The sequence below is a fragment of the Neopelma chrysocephalum genome, unplaced genomic scaffold, assembly GCF_003984885.1.
Source record: "Neopelma chrysocephalum unplaced genomic scaffold, ASM398488v2 Primary Assembly neopelma1_134, whole genome shotgun sequence".
In the NCBI taxonomy this organism is placed as follows: Eukaryota; Metazoa; Chordata; class Aves; order Passeriformes; family Pipridae; genus Neopelma; species Neopelma chrysocephalum.
Window position 1 is genome coordinate 267,054 of NW_020897796.1, and position 21,444 is coordinate 288,497.

Genomic DNA, 21,444 nt, shown 5'->3' on the forward strand with positions numbered 1-21,444 from the left:
GACAGTTTCAAAGATCTTGACATGAATTAAAACATGAACTTTTTTTTTCTGGCCAAGCAGAACAGGGAATTTCCAGACCCTGCCCTGGTTATCCTGAATTATTCTTTGCCCTTTTTGGTGGTGTTGGCTGTCCCAATTCTCTTTATCCTCCTGCTGACTGCCTGTGTTTCAGTGCACAGATGGCTGGGCTCCTGTGTGAAGAGGAAGTCCTAGAAGTCGACAATGTCAAATATTGTGGCTACTGCAAGTACCACTTCAATAAAATGGTGAGTTTTTCTTCCTCTCTGCGATGGAATTTCATTTTTTTTTTTGTCACATTGGCTCCATCTTAGGTTGGGTCTGTGCTCAGAGCAGTGAGACATGCCAAGAAAACACAAGCAAGGCTGCAGCCAGCTTCCCCTTTCAGCCATTCACTCTGAGTTACTCCATAATTGAGATTAATTAACAGTTTTGCGTTTCTGTAGCATCTTTAAAGGCGTTTTCCAAACTAGGAGTTGAATTATTTGAATTTTTCCCATCGGTTTTGGCTTCCCTGACCTGCTCTGTGTCCCGAGGAAGCAGAGCAGGGGTGATGTTTGATGCTCCAGGGCTTTGATGATGCTCCAGGGGATCAGGGGTGTAGCTCAGGCACCCTCAGCACCAGGGCAACCCAGAACAGCCAGAGCTTCCCCCTCAGGACAGAACCAGCCCAGAAGGATGTGGAGTCACTCAGATTTTGGGGGATATTTGGGGCAAAGGATTTCTCCCGGGAATTACAGCCTGAGAGGGAAGAGAGGAACCTTTCTCCTGTCCTGCATGATGAGCAGACACCTTCTCTCCCCCCTCCAGCTGAAAGGAGCCTTGATCCTCTCCCTGCAGCTCCATCCCTCTCCCTGCAGCTCCATCTCTCTCCCTGCAGCTCCATCCCTCTCCCTGCAGCTCCATCCCTCTCCTTGCACCTCCATCCCTCTCCCTGCAGCTCCATCCCTCTCCCTGCACCTCCATCCCTCTCCCTGCAGCTCCATCCCTCTCCCTGCACCTCCATCTCTCTCCCTGCAGCTCCTTCCCTCTCCCTGCACCTCCATCCCTCTCCCTGCACCTCCATCCCTCTCCCTGCAGCTCCATCCCTCTCCCTTCACCTCCATCCCTCTCCCTGCACCTCCATCCCTCTCCCTGCCCCTCCATCCCTCTCCCTGCACCTCCATCCCTCTCCCTGCAGCTCCATCCCTCTCCTTGCACCTCCATCCCTCTCCCTGCAGCTCCATCCCTCTCCCTGCAGCTCCATCCCTCTCCCTGCAGCTCCATCCCTCTCCCTGCAGCTCCATCCCTCTCCCTGCAGCTCCATCCCTCTCCCTGCAGCTCCATCCCAGAGGCTCCTTTGCCACTGGCCTTTCCCACTTCCCTTCCTGCTTCCCAGCACTGTGATGGTTTGAGATGTCACATCCAGTGAGGGATGTCCCTCAAATCCACCTGGAGGGCACCTCTCCTGCCCCTGGGTACCCGTGTCTGGCTCAAGTGTGGCTCTGTGTGGGGTTTCCTGGTGGTCCCACAGCCAGCAGGACCCATGGGGGTGCCTGGGCTTGGCAAACAGGGAGTCAGTCCTTCCTTCCCCAGGGATTCCAGCTCAGGACTGAGAGTTCAGGAATAACAGTGCTGCTGCTACCACTTCCCTGGATAACAGGATGGTTTCTTGGAAGCTGAGCATTCCTTGGACAAGTGTCCTTGGCCCACCAGGAAGGGAGGATTCGGAGAGTTGGATCTCTGTGCTGTTTGTATCCGTGGAATCCCCAAGTCAGGAATCAGGACTTTGCTGATTGAAACAGTGAAACCTGGGCTCCATAACACTGTTTCCTCTCTCTTTTTTTTCCCCTGCTCCACCTCCTCTCCTCGCCCACTTCCCTCAGAAGACCTCACGGCACTCTGGAAGCAGCTCCTTCATCGCTGGCAGGAGGAGTCGCTCCACGTCCCCCACCCAGGAGAAGCACGTGTCCCACCACGACAGGCCAAAGAAGGTAAGATCCACGTGGGATCTGCTGATCCAGGGAGCCACAGCCACGGAGGAAACAAGGGGAAGAGTGGTTTGAAGCCCAGCAGCTCGAGGAGCGGAGGTCGTTGTCCTCAGATCCCCCGGTCTTGAGTTTTTAAAGGACAAAAAAATGCTGATTAGTGCCCAGCAGGTTAACTGCAGGCAAGAACAATAATTAGTGTAAACTAGGGAGTGTTTTGTTAGTCAGATTAACCAGCCACAGGGTTCGAGTCTACCTGTGAAAATTAAGTTTATCTCCATTAAACAATTATTTAGAGGAACATCGCGTGCCAGGTCTGACTGGGGAGAGAGTTGTTTAACTCTGCTGGTTAAGGTGTGCTCCTCAAAACTGCTGCAGGGTTACAGGGCACGTTAACAGCACACCAAGGTTCATAATTAACCAACTGGCTCACGTGACAGATGCTCATATTTCAAGGAAAAGCAGCAGGGAATGTGTAAGGCAGAGCCCCGGCAGGTTCTGACAGGGGCTGTACCACAAGGGATGAGGAGGCCTGGGGCTCGTGTGTGGTTGTTATTTATAACAATAAATAGCCCCAAAAGGCAGGACACGTGGGGTTTTTTATGAGGATTCAGGTTCTAAGGCAGGTGGCAGCAGAATAAAGAATCTTTCCTGCCCCTCGATGGGTATGAATTTAGCAATGTGAAAAATCCACCACGCCGTGGATCTAAACCTCCCTTCCTTCAGCTCAAGGCCATTCCCTCTTGTCCTGTTGTCCAAAGTTCCTCTCCAGCTCTCTCGGAGCCCCTTTAGCTGCTGGAAGGTGCCATGAGCTCTCCCCAGAGCTCTCTCTTTTACCAGACAACCTCTGGTTATGTCCTGCTCCAGTCAAAAGCCAGATTTCCCTTGCACAAACACAGCTGATGACGTCCCTGCAGGTCCCAGCAGGAATCTTTTCATTCTGCCTGTTTGCTCCCTTTGGTTTGTTTTTTGTCCTGTTGCACTGGGCATCCACAGCCTGTAAATCATCTGGAGTGGGAGTGACAGTGACCCACATCCAAAAGCAGCTCAGTGACTCTCTGGTGGGTTCTGTGGTCTAGGCCTGATGGAACTCCAGAGGCTGAGGGCATCCAGGCTTTCCAAAGGCAGTGTGACCATCACTTAATGTGACTGACACCGTCCTGGAGTGCCCAGCTGAGAGCCCATAAATCCTGTGGGCAGGAAAGACAGCTCTGCTTTTTATTTACAGAGCTTATCCCACAACATCCAGCTTGAAACGCTGCCCACCCCGGCCAGGAGGAGCTGGGAGAGCTGCCCAGGCCCTGCCTGATGCTTGGGCAAACAAGGAAACCTCAATCCCAAAGAGCCAGGAAATATCCTGCCCACGAGGGCACACGGGGAGTGTTTGCTCCTGTTGTGTGTTCAGCTGCTGGGAGCAGAGGAGGAGGAGGAGGGAGGGAGGGAGGGAGGAAGAACATCTGTGCCAGGGTCAGGGAACGCTTGGCACAAGGTGCTGGGCTGTACTGGAACGTGCTATTTTTATCCAGCAAGCCGAGGGAGGAGGAGGGAGGGGGGGGGAAAGGGCAGGATCAGGGTGATTGATGGGGGTTTGGAAGGCTCAGCTGGAATTATCACTGCCAGGGCCAGGGCTGGGGCTGCTCCGGGGTTGCTGTGTTTGCACAGTCACGTGTGCCTGGCAGGTAGAGCAGGGGCTGCTCCCAGATTCGCTTGGAAAAGCGGGTCAGCGCCAGGGGGAGAGCGAAAACAGGAGGAATCTGGGGTTATTTATAGGCTCCCAGAGGCTCCTGCCACTATTGTTAGCTCTGGGTTCCTCCCAAAACGTGCGGGGACTCCCGTCTCTCATCTCGCTGCTGCCTCCCCGCTCCCCCTCCGGAGGCTTTGGAGGCAGCAGATCCCGTGGAGGCCCCTTCCAAGGGGCTGGGATTGCTTGGCACGGCCTCAGCCCAGTGCAAAATCAGCTCCTTCCACTCGGGGAGGGGGAGTGGGCACAGGGAGGGGGAGCGGGCACGGGAAGGGGCCGAGGGGGTGGGCAGGGTGAGGAAGGCGCTCTCGGATTCCAGGGGTGTCTGGGGGGTTTGCAGGTCTGGGAGCAGGTTTTGGAGTGCAGGAGGAAGGTCTGGGAGTGTGGCAGTGTGGGGACAGACCTTAGGGAGGGCACCCAGAGCAGGGGCCCAGCCAGTCCTTCCCCCCCGGGCTGGGAGTACGTGACCGGCCGTGCATGATCTAATTGCACGTGTTCCCCTGGAACTGGGAGTGCTCCTGGAGCACAGCAGCTTTTCCTTGAGCCTGTCCAGCTGTGCAGCTGCCTGGGCACGTCCTCCTGGAGCTGGAGGCGATGCCAGGAGCCGGTCACTCCTGGGTGAGCAGAGCACAGTGGGTGCAGGCTCACCTGGGCTGCAGGTGCTCCGTTTGCTCAGACTTCACCGAGGAAAACTCGGAGTTAATGACTGAGGAGGGGCTCAGCATTTGGGATTTGGGCTCCTAAGCCCTGCTGTAATTCCAGGGCTTGTGAAGAGTCTTGTTCTCAGCAGAACAAGGGACAATTGTGACACGGGACTGCACGTCAGCCTCATATCCCACCCCCCCCCTTGCAGCATTTCCCAAGTGTTTCCTTCTGTGCCGGCCTTAAAAACGGGAAAGCTGCAGCCTTTGGGTTTTCCTCAGGCCTTATTTTCTTTATTTCTTTGGGGCTGGTATTGCAGTGTGTGTATGTGTGTGTGCTCTGTGCCCCTGTGGGAGCCTTTGCAGGGTTGGTTTGTTTTAAAAAAAGAAAGAGACTTAAAAAAAGAAGAGAAACAATAGCTAAATACCAGGGATGACGCACGGGGCACGAATGGAGCACAGATGTTCTGTCACCTATTTTGTCTGCTCGAAAAAAGTTGCCACAGGCCGTGGAAAGGAAATTTGTCCCTCCAGGAGCAGGCAGGAGCACAGGCACTGCTGTGTTTTTTGGCATGTCCCCCACGGAGGGAGACACTTGTCCGGTGTTGTTCTTAGGGAACACCTGGAATCCGTAAGTAAAATCAATCAGCTTGTAATTGGGATAATGGAATGTTGCAGGGAGAGGAAAAGTCCCTGTCCAGGGACATAGGAAAGAGGGAGGCGGTTGTGGAGTCATGGAATCATGGAATGGTTTGGGTTGGAAGGGGCCTTAAAGCTCACCCAGTGCCACCTCCTCACCTTCCACCAACCCAGGTCGCTCCAAGCCCCGTCCAACCTGTCCTTGGACACTTCCAAGGATCCAGGGGCAGCCACAGCTTCTCTGGGCAACCTGTGCTGGAATCTAATCCCAGTGGGTCTCCGAGGGGCTGGTGACAGAGGTCTGCCCTGGAATTCTGTGTCCACACAGGCACAGAGGGCAAAGGGATGGTTTTTTTCCAGGTGGCTGCTTGCAGGGGTTTGTTGGGAGCACACAAAGCCTGGAGAGGGCTGGCTGTGTGTCCTGCTGGAAAACTCTCACACACTTGGAGGGTGTTTTAAGGCAAAGCCACAAAGCCCTTGGCACGGCCCCGGATACAGTGAGGTCGCAGGGAGATCCCTCGTGTCCCTCCGTCCCCTGCTGCCTGTGCTGCCTTCCTCCTCACTGCTGTTGCCGTGGCTGCAGCCCGGAGCCTGGCCTCCTCCTCCTCCTCCTCCTCCTCCTGCGGGTGCGGGAGTTCAGAGAGCCTGGGAAAGAGGGAGGGAGGCAGCAGAGCCCACTTGGCTCTTCCCAGCTCTTCCCTCTCTCCTTCCCTCTGCCCAATCTCCTTTTAACGATCCAATTGCTGGTGTCCAGCGGATGAGAGGAGAGAGAGAGGGGGGCTCGGGGAAGGGGAGCCGGAGGTGGAGGAGCCGCTCCCGGCCCCTTTTTTGGCAGCGGGAGCTCCCGTTCGGTTCCTCCTGCTCCGGGGAGCTCCGAAGGGGGGGTTGTGCCGCCGTCACGCCCCCGATGCGGCCGCGCTGCCCCCGCCACGGGGCTGCCCCGCTCCGTGCCCACATGCCAAGCCCCGGCTGCTCCATCCTGCGTGGGGAGAGGTTGTTTTCCATGAGGTTTGGTGCTGGGGGCAGGTTCCCGTTCCCTGCAGCCCGCAGCTCTTCCGCGGGGAACGCCGGGCAAGGTAGGGATGGGATGGGGCTGGTAAAAATGGGATGGGGGTGGTGAGAGGTTTCCTCTTCTCTCCTTCCTCCTCCTCCTCCTCCTCTTCCTCCCCTGATTCCTGCTTCAGGCAGGCCTGTGGTTTATATTGCCCATAAAGTTTCCTGGAAGTTTTCCTGGCACCTCTGTGCCAGGGAGACGAGGTGGGGAGGGGATGTGGCACCAAAGTGCTGCTTCCTCCTCTTCCCTCTCCGCGGCTCCAGAAGGAAGCATTTGGAGCTTTCTGCTTCCTGGAGGGAGAACCCACAGGTTTGAAAGCCTCTGGGGGTTGGGTGAGGGTCTGTCAGGTGTCCAGGAGGGATGAGCAGCCCAGTTCTCAGTGCCGTGGCCGTGGCGGGCACTGTCACCTTCCCACCAGCCCAACCCCACCCCTGGGGTGACAGAATTGGTTGTCCTGCCTGTTTAAACACAGGACTCTGCATTTCTCCAGGAATACTGAAGAATTCACAGCATCCTGCTGCCTTTTGAGCACCCAAAGGTGTCAGAGATGAGCTGGAGGGGAGGGACACGAGCGTGCAAAGGCAGTGGGCACCCAGGGTGGGCAAAGCTCGAGCCCAGAGAGCTCCTGGGTGCCCAGTCCTGTGGGTTCTGAGCAGAAATGACAAGGAAAACCTGGAGAGGAGGTGGTGTGGAAGGGGAGAGGTGCTTGGGAAGCCCGTGGAGGAGCAAGTTGTGCCTGGTGCTTCTGGTTTGGAGCAGCCCTTGGATCAGAGCAGAGCTTGGGGCTCTGGGGGACAGATTTTTCCAAACAGTTGGAGTGCAGTTGCTCAGCACGTGCAGTCAAGGCCAGATCTTTAAAAAGGGCTCAATCCCCAGCCTTTAGATCTTTCTTTTCTTTATTTTTTGGAAAACCTGATCGTTTATCGAAGGGTCTGAACGGGAGCCGAGGCGTCCCAGAAATCTGGGAGCTGAGGCATTCCAGAAATCTGGAATTCCCTGTTGTGCAGGCAGGGTTCCTGCTGGACGTGGACAGATGTGCCCACCCCCACGTGGAGCCAGCTCTGTGCTGACAGCAAAGGGAGCTTTTCCAGGCCAGGATTTTGAAGCTGGAGGGTGTGAGTTTGGTGGTGAAACTGGGGGGGGAAAAGGGGTTTATGCATCACTGTCGTGACAGTCAGGACATTCCTGATTTCCCCACACGTGTGTGGGTTCACTCTCATCCCCCAGAGTGGTTTGGCTCTGCCTTGGCTCATCCTGCCCACGACATGTGGCATTAAATCACTCAGTGCCTCCTGCTCCCTCCTGTTCCTCATGGAAACCCATTTGGGGGCTGAAAATGAGGGTTTAAGCTCTGTGGCGTTCAGAAAGTTTAAGGTTTGTGCAAGTTGCTTGGCAAAAGGTGCCATAATGAGGTGTCTGGCTCCTGGTTTCCATTCCTGGCTGCCCTGAGTGGCACTGGCAGCACCTGCAAGGAGGTGAATTTGTGTCCACGTGATCCCTGACTTTCCCTCTGAATTTCTGGATGGCTTTCCGTGAAATCCTCTCATCCTGCACGCCCTGTTTTCCCCATTTGTAAAACGAGATGGAGATATTAAAAGCTGTTACTACACTGGTGTGCACGTGGTCTGTGAGGAGCTGCTTAATGAGCTGGGCCACAGTTTTCCCATCTTCCTGTCCCAGAAATCCCAGGAGACTTGGAATTTATAGCACAAGAAGCCCCCAAGTATTTAAAACATTATGAGTTTTAGTAAAGATTTAATTTGAATTTGTCTTTCAGCGAATTTAGTTGGCAGAAATCACATTTTCAAGCTTTCCTCGTTCACTGCCAAGGCTGGAAATGTGTTTTAAAAAAAAAGGAGGGAGAAAATAGGGATTCTTACGAAATATTGTAGCTCTAGGAACAGAAGTTTTAACAGATATTCCAAATGCCAGGAGTTTTGTGGTAAAATGATGGATATTGGCCGTGCTGGTCGGGCTGTGAAGTTCTAGGCTGGGTTTGCCCCCTTTTTTCACCAGTTCATCCCAGTGAAATCTTCCATGGCATCGTGGCAAGACCATGGGCCTCCCTCCTGCTCAGAAATTCAGCCAGACCCACCCTGGGAGGTGCTGATTTCTGGAGCTCTTTTGCTTCACTTCCCACCTGCCTTCTCCAGCATTTTCCTCCTGCCCTGTCCCTCCTCCTGCCCCCTTTTTTTTCCCCAGTTTATTCTATTGATTCCTCAGCTAATTATTCCCCTCTCTCCTCTCCTCCCCCAAAACACACAGTGCAGCTCAGATGTTTGCTGGAATTGCCTCTTTTCCCTGACAGCATCCCAGCTTTGGAGTGTGCTGGCAGCTGCAGCCTCAGGGCTTTTCCTGCATGAGGGAGCAATCAGGAATCTTCTTGGAGAGTCAGGGAATTCTGATGTGACTACTCTGAACACACCTTTAGCCCAGACAGGGGACCTCAGCCTCTAGAATAAACCACCCATGCCAGGGTAGTGTGTGCAAAAATAGGCTTTTTTTTCCCCTCCCAGAAAAAGTCTGGGAGAAGGGAGGATGGATTTTTCCAAGCCCTGCATCTCCTGCAGGTGTTCATCCACCAGCAGCTCTCCTGGTCCCCACACCAGTGACCACACTGGGAAGTTTGGGACTGGGCCCAGGAGTTCCTGCAGCTCCAGTGAAGAAAGTCACATTTTTTTAGCTGGTATTGGTGTGGAAAAGCTCCTGTGTCAGCTCAGTGTGGAGTGTGAAGATGAGGAAGTCAGGGAAGAAGCAGGAATGTGTGATGGAGCAAATCCTGCCCATCCACCCTGTCCACCACTCCCCAGGGGGATGGACATAAAACCAGGGGCTCTGTTTCTCCAGCCAGGGCTTTTCCCTGGTTTGCAGTTTGAAGAATCCCACATTTCTGGTGTTTCAGGCAGAGGATAAAACAAGGATGAACAAACCAAACCCATCAATCTGTGTCGTGTCAGACCCGGAGCAGCTGTTGGGAGGGAGGGGGCGTGTGGGGGATCTCTGGGGTGGGGTCTGAGCTCTCCACCACCTGCTCTCCCTACCTGTGCACGTGCAGCACGTGCTGGCATCGAGGTCCTCCCGTTTTCTGGCCGGGGGTGGATCTGGGAAACCCTTGGAAAGAGGCAGAGAGGGAGGGCAAAGGGGCACAGGGTCCCTTTGGGGAAACGGCAAGAGGAAAGCTCAGGTTTCCAGAAATCAGCCAGAGCTTGTTAAGTCCTTCCCTATCATCTTACCATGAAGTGATTTGGGGCTTCTGTTGATATTCTGCTCTCCAGATGTTGGCTGCAGCTGGGGCAGAGATAGTGGGATGCTTCCAGCCAGAAGCTGGGACGTGGGGGGAAGGGATCCTGGGCTCGTGTGGATGGGTGGAGAAGGAAAGAGGGATACGAATGTATGGTTGTAAATCCAGCCCTACACACCCTCCTTTCTTTTCCCTTACAACTGTTGCTCTCAGCAGAGGGGAAAGTCACCCTTCCAGCGCTCTCTGATTTCTTTTCCAGAGTCGGAAGGACAAAGAGAGACCTAAACAGAAGCACAAAAAGCGGCCGGAGTCTCCCAGCAGCCTCCCCCCGGCCCCGGTGCCCGTCACCACCGACAAGGTACCACCCCTGGCACGGGGCTGTTTGGGGAGGGAGGGTGGGGAGAACCACCCTGGCAGTGGCAGGGGCAGGGCAGGGGAGCTCAGGAAGGGTTTTTGTCCACTGGTGCTGGTCCCTGACCCGTCACGTTCCCGCTCCGGACGCCCACCTTGGGAATTTTACGGGCAGCTCTCCTGGTTTGTGTCAGCACTGACGACACAATCACGGAGTGAACTCCCCAGGGATTGGGCTGGAAGTGCCAGCTTCAGATGTGCAGATCTGAAGCTCTCACAGAACAGATAAATACCCAGGGTTTGGCCTTTTCTGCTGCCGCGTCGGGAACAGCCTGGGCAGGTGGGACAGCAAGGCAGGGCCTGGGGAGGGGTCTTACCCTTTATTAGACTTACATTTTATATTTATCCTGGTTTATTATTATTATTATTTTTCCTTATTAGGGAAAAAAAGAAACAACCTCAGGAGCACACAAGCTCTTCCAAGTGCTTCCAAGGGCAGCTTTTCCATGTGAGCAGTGGGAGCTTGGGTTCTGAGCTCCTCCATTTCGGGAAAACTCAGGCAGAGGGGCACAGTTTGGGGGCCTGTTCTGCTCCTGAGGTGTAGAGAGAGTCCAGTTCCCTGCTGGGAAGGTGTCACCTGAGTGAGTTTGTCCTCTCCATGCCCAGGTGGGGCACAGTCAGGGTGTCCCTGGGATTCCCTGCTGCTGACATGGGCTCTCCCCTGGCTGTAAATCGGGACAGCCCTGGGATTTCTGTCACTCCTGGCAGCCCCAAATCCTGGGGAGCAGCCCAGACACAGCTGAGCTTGCACACAGCAAGGCCCTGCAGTTGTTCAGGGTCAGGGAACAAGTGGGGTCACTCCAGTCCTTGGACTTTTGGAGCTGAACTCAGGAGTGGGAATGGGAATTAACGCAGCTCCTTCGCAGGGCTCTGGGGTGTAAATGAGGAGGACAAATAAACCTGTCCCAGGAACGTCCCTTTGTGCACAGAAATGCTGCTTGGAAAGGCTTGGGTGTCCTTTCCATGGCAGGACTGGCTGGTGGGAAGGAGAATTCCCACATGGCAGTGTGGGAATCACTGCAGGGACAGGCTGGGAGGTGAAAGCACAAGGGCTTGGGGTCAGGGCTGGAGAGGATTTGTGTGAGGCCAAGGAGGGGATGTAGGTCAGAGCTGCCCTGGCAAGGCTGGGAGCAGCAGAAAGTTGCAGCAGAACAACCTCTGAGCTCTGTTCCTGCTTTCCCTGCTCCAAAGAGCCCCTGATTCCCCCGGGGGGGTGTGAGGGCAGCTCAGCTCTGGCTGTTGGGAGCAGTGGATTCACCCGGTTAACGGAGCTGACAGGACCTGATGGCCTGGGAAGATTATTTTCAAGCTGAGCTGAAACCCAAAACCTGCCTCTCTTGGCCAGGGAGAGCAGTTGTCAGACAATCACCCACTGTCTCCTCCAAAGTCCTGCCAGCCCTTTATAAACACGGAGGGAAGGGTGTAATTCACTTTTACAGGCAGCTTTCAACTCCCTGCAAGCCCAAATTGGGGAGATCCTGATTGCTGTGGCTGTGCTGGAGCTGACAGGGGTTTAGTGTTTCCCCAGGGATTTATTATTAACCTCCAGAATGTTGAGTGTATTTTGCTTTTTTGTGCATTTTTTTTTGTGCCTACATCCCAAAGTTTTGCTGAGGCTCTGTTGCCAAAGGTGCTCACTCCAGATCACATTTGATCCTAAATTTAAGAGCCTGTTACCACCCTGAACAGCCCCCTTGGAGGGAGGGGGGGGGGGGTTGTGTGAGGCTTTCTGGATTGTTCCACCAGTGCAACGTTGCACAGGAGAACAGGAAACCTCGAGGCACAGCGAGGTGGCTCGTCCAGACTCCCAGAGGGCAGGGTTAGGTGGGATATTGGGATGAAATTCCTGCCTGGGAGGGTGGGGAGACCCTGGCACAGGTTGCCCAGAGAAGCTGTGGCTGCCCCTGGATCCCTGGAAGTGTCCAAGGACGGGGCTTGGAGCAACCTGGGATGGTGGAAGGTGTCCCTGCCCAGGGGGTGGAACTGGGTGGGCTTTAATGTCCCTTCCATCCCAACCCATTCCATGATTCTGTGGTGTTGTGGAAGACACAGAGATGGTGCAGGTGGTGACAGGAATTCCTGACCCCGTGATCCAGCCTGGAAAGGCTGATCCTCCCAGCTGAGGGGCTGCTGCAGTTCCTCACCCACACCCCTCCCTCCTTCCCCTCGCCAGCACTTTAATCCAGGGCAAAGCCTCTCCGTGTTTCCCACACGTCCCCAGCCTCCCCCAGCCCTTCTGTGTTCCATCAGTGCCTCCCCGAGGAGCTCCTCCTGCCAATCCAGAGGCACAGGGATGCTCTGCTTCCCCAGAAATAAATTACCCGGGGAGGAGCTCGGGAGCTGCTCGGTGGCACAGGGGGGAGGGCCAAGGGAGCAGGGACAGCCCAGCAGGGATGGGGACAGCAGGGGTGGGGACAACTCCAGGGGACAGCAGGGATGGGGACAGCAGGGGTGGGGACAACACCGGGGGACAGCAGGGGTGGGGACAGGAGGGATGGGGACAACTCCAGGGGACAGCAGGAATGGGGACAACTCCGGGGGACAGCAGGGGTGGGGACAGCCCCTGGAGGACAGCAGGGATGGGGACAGCAGGGGTGGGGACAGCAGGGATGGGGACAGCCCCTGGAGGACAGCAGGGATGGGGCAGGAGGTGTGTACCCACCTCTTCTGGGCCCTCCAGGTGCCCCCATCCCACCTCTCCCAGTCTCAGGCAGGAGTTTCCCCATCAATCTGTCACCCACCAGGTTTTTGGGGTGACATTTTTCACGTGGTTGCTTTAAGCAGACCTTTCTAAACCTGGCTCCTGCCTCCTCCTCTCACTTCCTCGGTGGTTCCCCACATTTTTTCCTGCCCCCACACCCCTGTGCAGCACATGGAAAGCTGGTGGTTCTGCACACACACAGATCACAGATTCCCAGCCCTGGAGAAAAGCTGATCCAGGGATTGAAGGCTCTGTTTGTGCACAAGGGATGCAGGTCCCCCCCCCCCAGCCCTGAGCTGCAGAATCCCCTTTGTTGGGGGGCAAGACTGCAGCCCTAATTACTGTAATTAATACTGGGGTGATGGCAGCAGCCCCCTCCCCTGCAGCCCAGGCTGTGTTGTGCTTGGCAGCCCACGTGTGTCTTCTGGAAGGTTCTGCAGCTCCACGGAGCTCTCAGGGACAGCACTCGAGGCGCAGGGAGGGGAAGGGTTTGGTGTGGTTGCACTTGGGTTGGGCTCTTCCCCAAATTCAGGCTCTGCAGTGGCTGCTGGGAAGGGCCCTTTGTGGGGAGGAGGGTTTGTGGTGGGACCCTGCAGACCCATCTGCTGTGACCTGCTTTGGCAAACAATATCTGGGATGCAGTTTGGCAGGAGGTGGGAAAATCCTGCCCCAAAGTGTCTGGGATCTCTCAGGGAGGTCTTTGAGGTCAGGTCAGCCCCAAACGTGAGTGTGTCCACACCCCACCTTCAGCTCAGCCCCTCTTTACCCTCTTCTTTCTTTCCCTTAATTTTACAATTAAGATTTATTTCCCAGCTCAGCTTTCTCCCTTTCCCCTTTGCATTCATCCCTCCCTTGCCCTCCCTGTGCTCCCTTCCTTACCCTCCGGATTTGGAACAAGTCTCCTCGTGTGGTTTCTCCTCCTGCACCTTGTGTTGAGCTCCAAACCAGTGAATTTAGGGAAGGAGAACCATCCCATTCCCATGACTCCACGAGCCTTCCCACAGCCCCCAGGCCCCGCTCCCCTTTCCCTTCCCCAGGCACATGTGGAAAGGCGGAAAGATTTTCATGCTCCCTCTGAGCTCATAAATCAAGGAGGTTTAATCTCCTACATCCAGGAGTCTGTGATGAGAAAATACAGATTCCCCCCTCCTCCTCCTCTCCTCCTCCCCCCCCCAATTCCCCCAATTTCCACCACTCCCTTCCTCCTGTCTTTCATATTCCCGGCACATCTGGTGTGTGTTATCCTGCCAGCTGTTGCATTGTGCAGAGTGATTAAACCATGTGGGAGGAACTGAGGGGATAGATTTTTATCTGGGCACTCATGAGTCTGCATTACAAGCCCCTTTTTTCCTCCAGCTCTCCCCGGGGAAGAGGTCAGCTGGAGCCAGGGGTGGCAGGAAGGGATTTGTGCTTCTCCGTTGCCTTCCTCGTGAGGAATGGGAAGGTGTTTTCACTAATTCCCAGGTGTTTTGGGCTGTAGCCATCACAGTAGAGCCATATTTATAATACTGATTGGTTGCAGTGACACCTAAAAGAAGTGATCTTTGAACACTTAGGCTTGGCTTGGAACTGATTTTGAAGGGGAAGGTTTCACACCCCAGGGAATCCGGTTTTCCGTCCGTCCCCCTCTCCCCCTGCTGAACTCCCACACTTCTCTCTCTCTCTCTCATCCCAAGCTCCTGGATTTCCCAGCATCTGGCCAGCCCCTTCATCCCCCTTTGCTTCCCTGTCTCCTGCAGGCTTATCTGGGGTTTGGGGAGCATCTGTTGCTGCGGGGTCAGACGCTGCTCTGACGGCGTCACCGGGGGAATATTTACTGCCGGAGGTTTGGGAAGGCCTGGGCTGGCTCTGGGAAACTCCTGCGACAGCACAGGGATGAGCAGGTTCCCCCAGGTGGAATGACTGTGCTGAGAGCAGCACACCTGAGAGAGGAAGCTGAAATATGTGTTTGAATCCTGGCCAAATTCTGAGTTTACTTGGGCTGATCGGCGCGGGAAGTCTCCGCTCTCTGTGCCCTGATTGCAGTGCCCTCTTTAATTTCCTGCACTTCCATGGGATGAGGGTAATCCCTGGGGAGTATAAAGCCTGGTGCCACCAGGCAGCAAGAGAGGGAAATGTTGCCTTTCCCTCCTGAGTAACCTGACCTGGCCAGCCCTGTGTGGGCAGAGGGGGCAATCACTGCTCTGGGGGGAAATTGGGAAAACGAGCCCCCGCCGGGGCCACATCTGGCTCGAGTGAGTCCCCCCCGTGTCTGTGCCTTGCCCAGGGGTCCACCAGTCACCATGAGGGGAGCAAGGAGACCTCAGAGGTCGGCAGGTCGGAGGTGAAAGGCAGGAAGTCCTCGAGCCATGGCAGCAGCAGCAGCAGCCACAAGGGGAAGAAGACGGGAAGCGGGAAAAGCTCCGTTGGCTTCAGCTCGGCCTCATCCAGCGGGACCTTCCAGCCTGCAGGTGAGGGGGAAAGGAGGAGGGAGAGGAGAAGAGAGAGGGTGGGGATGAAGGAGAGGGAAAGGGAGAATGGTGGTGATGTTAAGAAAGAGGATGGGGATGAAGGAGAAGGAAAGGGAGAATGGTGGTGATGTTAAGAAAGAGGATGGGGATGAAGGAGAAGAAAGGGGAGAATGGTGGTGACATTTTGTGTACAAAGAGACCTGTTCACCTGTTCAGCCTCTGCCAGTGGCGACCTCTGTAACCCCTTGAAGGGAAAGGGGAAAGTCTGGTTGCTCCCAGCTCCGTGCACAGAGGGAAGAAGGGAGGCAGAGGAGTGCTCCAGCTCCCCTCCTGCACGGGCTCACGAGGAAAACCAGCTCCAGATGTGGGAGTGGAGGGAGGAGGGAGGGGATTCTGTGCTCAGACAATCTGGGCAGCACCTGCCCTCTGCTCTGTAGGTGGTTAAGGAGCACGAGAGGAGAGCCCTGAGCCCACACCTGACAGCCAGGCTCCCCTGAGCCCTGAGGCAGAGCCCTGCAGGGCTCCCATCTGCCCTGACCTCGCTCGGGTTCTTCTCGAGCCATTGTCACATTCCATCCCCTGGGATGCTCCTGTGGGATGCAGGGATGGGAGGGGGGGATGCAGGGATGGGGAGGGGGGGGGGAGCAGACACAGCACAGGTGGGGATGAACCTGCTGCTGGTGCTTCCCAGGGAGCATCCAAGGGCTGGGTGAGGATCACAGGGATGGCTCAGCTCGGGCACTTTAGTGGGAGGAAGGACCTGTGCTGTGCCCGTGTGTGCTCCTGTCGCCTCGTGGGTTCTGTGCCCCCCCCAGGTACCTCCTGCAGCAGCCTGCAGTGCTCCCAGGACTTTGTGACCTTCCCCAAGCTCGAGCAGGACGACGAGAAGTACCGGAAACCTGTGTCTTCCTCGTCCTCCTCCCACTGCTCCCCGCTCTACGAGGGCCAGAAGGGCGACGTCTTCGAGCAGAAGGTGATTTTCTCCGGCTTCGGGTCCATCATGCGCTTCTCCACCTCGGCTGTGAGCCAGCAGAGAGCCCGGGATGCCTCCCCCGTGGACTACAAAGCCTCAAATCCCACCAGTGGCCCCTCGGTGGGGACCAGTGGGACGGGTGGGAGCAGCAGCAGCAGCGGCGGCAGCGGCAGCCACAAGCGGATGCCGTCGCTCAGCCTGGAGGAGGGAGAGGTGCTGAAGGAAAAGAAGCACAAGGGCAGCAAGAAGAACAAGCACGGGCCCGGCAGGCCCAAGGGGGGGAAAAGCAAAGAGATTTTGGGGGCCCAGCTGGCTGGGTCCACCTCCACGTCCTCGTCCCCCTTCTCCGGGGGCTCCCTCGTGAGCTCCAGCGTCGGCAACTCCTCCCGCTCCTTCAGCCACCCCGGGAACCTGCCCAGCCTCAGCATGGAGTCCCCGCTGCTGGGCTCAGGTATGTTCCCCCTGGGGCTCCAGGTGTGCACAGCTGCTTTTCCCAGCCTTTTCTCGTCATGTTTAGCTGCTGTCTGGACCTGCCTGCAGAGTCCGGTCCCCTGAATTCCATCCCACCTCTGGGATCCCCCCCTGTTCCATCCTGGCCCTTCATCCTGGAATCTCAGCTTTGCTGGGGCTGGGGTGCAGGTCTGAGCTTGGGGGGGGACATTCCAACCCCTTTTTGCTCCAGGGCTGCAAAACCTCAGCCAGGCAGAGCTGAATTTCCAGCTGGATAAAGAGGGATATTCACAGGCCAAACCAGAACAACCACAGTCTGACCCCAAATTAGAGACTCTCCTCAGTGGTTCAAGTTTAACCCCTCTTTTAAAAGCAAAACCTCTCGTCCTGCTCTTACCACATCCACATTCTTACAGCTATTCCTGGTCTGAGCTGCCTTCCCCGGGCCTGGCCAGGGTGAGGACAGGCAGGACACGGGGCAGGAAGGGGTTAAGGCGGCAGCAGAGGAGGGGCTGAGGTTTGACACTGTTCTGGCAGCAGAACTTGTCATCGGTCTATTGTGGGTTGTTTGCAGATGCTCCAATTTAGGTCAGATTGCAGGGGGGGAGGTAGTTTTGTTGTGTTCCAGGAGCCCGGGCCCGTTTGTCTGGAGGGAAGGAGCTGCAGGAATCCAGGCAGCTTCCACAGCCAGGACCTTGGGCCAATTTTTTTTCTTTTTTTTTTGCCTCTCCCTGGAACGAACAAAGGGATGTTTCAAAGAGGAGGAGGCTGCCAGGCCTCCGTGTTCCCCCTGTTCTTGCTCGTCGCCCTGTTCTGCTCTGTTCTCCCATTCTTCTCTCTGTGCAGAGCTCTTGGCAGGGCTCCCCCTGCTTTGGGCACCGCATTCCTGAGCCGAGGGAAGGCAGACGGGTCCCCTCCCTCGGCAGCAGCTCTCTCCTCTCTCCTTCTTCCCCGTTTTTGTCCCGGTGGTCCCTGGGCACCGCGGGAGGGGGCAGGTGTGTGAACTCTTTGAGTCCACTCCCCTCTTCTGCCGCTGATTTGTGCCTCGGGTGAGTCTCCCGATGCCGTGATTTCCCTGCTGGATTTGCATCTGGATGCACCGGGGGAAGGGGCAAGGCTGGAAAACTCGGGAGATACCTCTGGATAGAGGGGTTGTGGGCTGAGACCACCCTGGCTGGAAGTGCCACTGAGCTCCAGCCCTGCTGAAAACCGGCTGCTTCCAGGCCCTGGGAGGGGGAGAGGAGGGAATCCCATCTCTCTAACCCGTCTCCCCCCTCCCTTGCAGGGATCTACACCAGTAACAAGGACCCCATTTCCCACGGGGGTGGGGTGCTCAGGGCTGTGTGCAGCACCCCCCTGTCCTCCAGCCTCCTGGCACACCAGGGCACCTCGTCCCTCCCGCAGCTCAACCGCTCCCCCTTCGCCAGCACCATCCCGGCCTCCTCCTCCTCCTCCGTGTCCACCACGCAGGTAAGAACGACCAGGACCTCTGGGAGAGGGTTGGGCAGAGCCAGGGCCACCTGTGGGCACGGAGGAGCCGCTTTCCCACGTGGGAAGAGCTGCTCTTCCTGCACTTTGGAGGTGCGGGGGTGGTTTCGTGTCACAGCTCACACCAACCTGTGTGGGTTTGGGAGGAATTGGAGCCTAAACTTCCCCCTGCTCTGGTAGCTGGGTCCTGCCACCAGTGCCAGTCCTGCCTTCCCTGCAGCACAGGCACCCCGAGGGAGGGCTGGCAGGTCCCGGCTGGGTGGGCTGTGCCAGGACACGGAGCCTCATCCTTGTCAGGAGCCCTCTGAGAGGTGTTTTACAGGGCTGGTTTCGCCGTGTTAACACGGCTCCTTCCCAGCTCTGCCTCAGAGCCAGGAGTCTGAAGATTTCAGCTGCCTAGGAAGACTTCCAGGGAGATATTTTTAACACCCTCTCAGGGTTGGAGCCGGGAAGAGACGGAATAATGAAGTTATTTTCCTCCTGTGCTTTTGAGAAGTCACTTCTCTGAGCCGTGTCTCCCCCTCTGCCTCCTTGTTGTCCCTGCAGGTGTTCTCCCTGGCAGGTTCAACATTCAGCCTCCCTTCCTCACACATCTTTGGGAGCCCCCTCACCTCTGGGCTGTCGATCAACCCCCTCCTGAACCAGTCGGAAAGCAGCCGGGCAGGTACGTGAATCCCAAGGTATGTGAGCCTGGAATTCCCAGGGGGGGCTCCCTGGAAGAGTGGAGACAACTCTGGTCATCTCCAGCTGCCTTCTCCCACCCTCTGTGTGAGAGCCAGGGGCTGGGAGAGGGGTTTGTGTTCCCCCAAAGCACATCTGGTGTGTCCCTGCCTAGTTTGTGTCTCCCTGGAAAAGTGCAAGGATGTCTCAAGTCCTTCCCTGGAGAATTTGTTGTCTTTTTTTCACACAGTGAAAGCCCATTGCTCAAAATACCTCGAAAACTTTTCCTTGGGCTTTGTTTCCTTGGGTTTCTCTCTCTCTCTCTCTGGGTGGGAGACACCTCACGCTCTGAATTTTCATCTTCCTCTCCTGTTCTGAGTTCCTTTCTTCCCTTCCCCTTTGGCTTTCTCCTGAATGCCACAAAACCCACTGGTTTTCCACTCCCAAACACCAACGTGCCAGCCCTGAATCACTTACAACTGCTCATTTATTTTTCTTTTTCCCACCGAGGCAAATCCATTTTCCTTGGAGAACTGCCTGGTTAACAAGCAGGAAAACTTGAAGCATCATAAGATTTCCCTACTTTTCTTCTTCCCCCCAGACAGATCAGGGCTGATTTTTTCGCTTAAACAAAAGCACCCTCCTGATTTTCAGCTGTTTAGTTACTGGTGCAACCATCTCCTGCTCCCCTAACCCAGAAATGTGGGAGCTCAGCTGTGCTGGATGCTGAATCCTGGGAGGTAAAAAGCCCTGTCTGGTGTCACGCTGAGTGACAAGCCCTTGAAAACACAGCCCTCATTAGGGGTGGCTCAGAGTGCTCCAGATAATCCCACACCACTGTTCCCTCATTCGCCTTAACAAAGGGGCATGTGAAGCATGAATGGACACGTGTGTTTTTTTCCTCCTGACCTGTGCAAGCCCCTGGAAGGTCCCTCTGTGTGTCCCTGGTGGTATTTTGTCTGTCTGTCTGTCTGTCTGTCCCTGAGCTGGGAGGTGACAGCACAGCTCAGCCCGTGGGAATCGAGTCAGGAGTGATTCAGCCACCTGGAATTAAGGGATGGGAAGAATGGGGTGAAGGGAATTACCTTTCCCTCAACCCACTGCTGCTCCCCCCGTGCTGTTATTTTGGACAGGAGAGGGAAGGAATCACCTGTCAGGAATAATCCTGGAATCCGGGTCCTGTTCCAGCCCCGGGGCTACTGATGAGTGAATCATGGAGGCAAAATCCAACATACAAAGTGCTCAAAAAAACCCCAACCTTGATCCTTAATTTCCTTTTCCAAGATTGCTTTTTTTGTGCTTGTTTGTTTGACAAGGATCTCAGAAGCTTCAGGATATTTTTGGGTTTTTTCCCCCAATTCCAGGCAGCCTTAAAGAACAGCTCCTGGGTTTTGTCACGTTTAAGGTCTGTCCATCACTATCTCCTGCTGGAATTAGTGGCCCAGAGGGCGTTAAACCAAATTCACTTGTTTTTTTTTTCCTCCAGGGGGATTAATTAACATGCATGAAACCTCCTGTGTGGGGCCCTTTTCACTTAAAAGTGTGGTGATTCCTCTAATCCCAAATCGTTTAACAGGATGGTTGTGAAGTTCTGAGTAATCCCACCTTGTCTTTAATTCAGATTCCTGCTCCTGAGAGTGTCTGTGCAGACAGACCCCGTGGAGGCAGAGCTTTCACTGCAGCAATAGTTCAGCTTTTCCCCATTTCCATGTGCTGGAGGGAACTGGGGGAACAGGGGAGTTGTTTTCACTGCTGCAGGTTCAAACCACGGTGCCTTTGGCAGTACAGAAAGTCTGATTCTTATCTGAGCTGCTGTCTAGTCCTTCCTCCCACGGTTTGTCCTGGATCCTGCAGTGTTATGATGACAGACCAAACGTTTTTATCTCTTCTGGTTGTCTTCAAGCCTCTTTTCCATGCTGGCTGCCTCGGGAAGGGCTGTCTCTGGGTGATAACTCAGTCATCTCCTGTTCTGGACACATCAGGGTGGTGTTGGCCAGGAGATAATTGGATATGGAGCCTGGTGCTGCTTCAGAAACCAGAATCATGTGTGTGCAGCTTCCCCTGGGCTGCAGCAAACGACGTTACAGGGACGAGCAGAAAGTCAAAGCTTCCCTGAATTTTTATTTGGTTGCAAGTTAAAATGGTTTCAGGGATGTTTGTATGGAATCACGGAGTGGTTTGGGTTGGAAGGGACCTTAAAGGTCATCCAGTGCCACCCCCTGCCATGGGCAGGGAGACCTTCCACTAGCCCAGGTTGCTCCAACCTGGCCTTGGACACTTCCAGGGATCCAGGGGCAGCCACAGCTGTGCCAGGACCTCCCCACCCTTATATTAAAGAATTTCCTCCCAATATCCTATTTAAATCCCCCCTCCTTCAGCTTAAGGCCGTTGCCCCTTGTCCTGTCACTCCAGGCTTGGGTCCAAAGTCCCTCTCCAGCTCTCTTGGAGCCCCTTTAGGCCCTGGAAGGTGCTCTCAGGTCTTAAAATGCTCTCAGGTCTTGTACTGGGAGACCACTGTCGAGTGGCAACCACTGGTCACCTCCAGAAAGCCACAGCTCCTGCCCAGAAGGATGGCCCAGCTGTGATCAGTGTCCAGAGGGACATTCCCATGGGAATGAAGGAGAGAGGATCCCACTCCTACCTGTCTGTGAGAGCTGCTGAACAACAGCTGCGTTTGCTTGTTCCCAGCCGCAGAAAATCCCCCGCTCGGGGCATCCCACTGGAAATCACAGCGTTCCCTGCAGGAGATTTCCGGGATTCTCGCACATGAGGAACTGCCTCTCGTGTTGTGTGAAGAAGAGGAGGGGCCCCGAGCCAGCTGGTGTGGGCTGTAGTCACAACATCTGACACGTCCCAGAGCGAGGGGAGCGTGTGTTTATGGGCTGGCGGGCCCTGGGGATGGGAAGCAAATGGCAGATAAATCCAACTTCACTCCTGGATTATTCCTTGGATGGGAGAGATCCTGCACGTGGGCACGGCAGCTCCATCCCCAGCTTCCTGGGACAGAGGG

At 55.6% G+C, this 21,444-nt stretch overlaps 1 protein-coding gene across 4 annotated transcripts in view; it reads left to right on the forward strand.

The window, feature by feature from the left end:
• The window catches only part of MLLT6 (MLLT6, PHD finger containing), a 41,518-nt gene that overhangs the window by 13,095 nt on the left and 6,979 nt on the right, over positions 1-21,444 (forward strand). The window contains exons 1-7 of one of the 4 annotated variants that reach the window (XM_027698902.1): positions 178-266; positions 1,884-1,991; positions 9,561-9,659; positions 14,680-14,863; positions 15,679-16,287; positions 17,572-17,756; positions 18,321-18,438. In XM_027698902.1, coding sequence (XP_027554703.1) covers positions 180-266; positions 1,884-1,991; positions 9,561-9,659; positions 14,680-14,863; positions 15,679-16,287; positions 17,572-17,756; positions 18,321-18,438 — 1,390 coding nt within the window. In that variant the 5' untranslated portion in view covers positions 178-179. Of the gene's footprint in view, positions 1-177; positions 267-1,883; positions 1,992-9,560; positions 9,660-14,679; positions 14,864-15,678; positions 16,288-17,571; positions 17,757-18,320; positions 18,439-21,444 lie in introns of those variants that run through there. The other 3 variants (XM_027698903.1, XM_027698900.1, XM_027698901.1) reach the window with 3 other exon arrangements.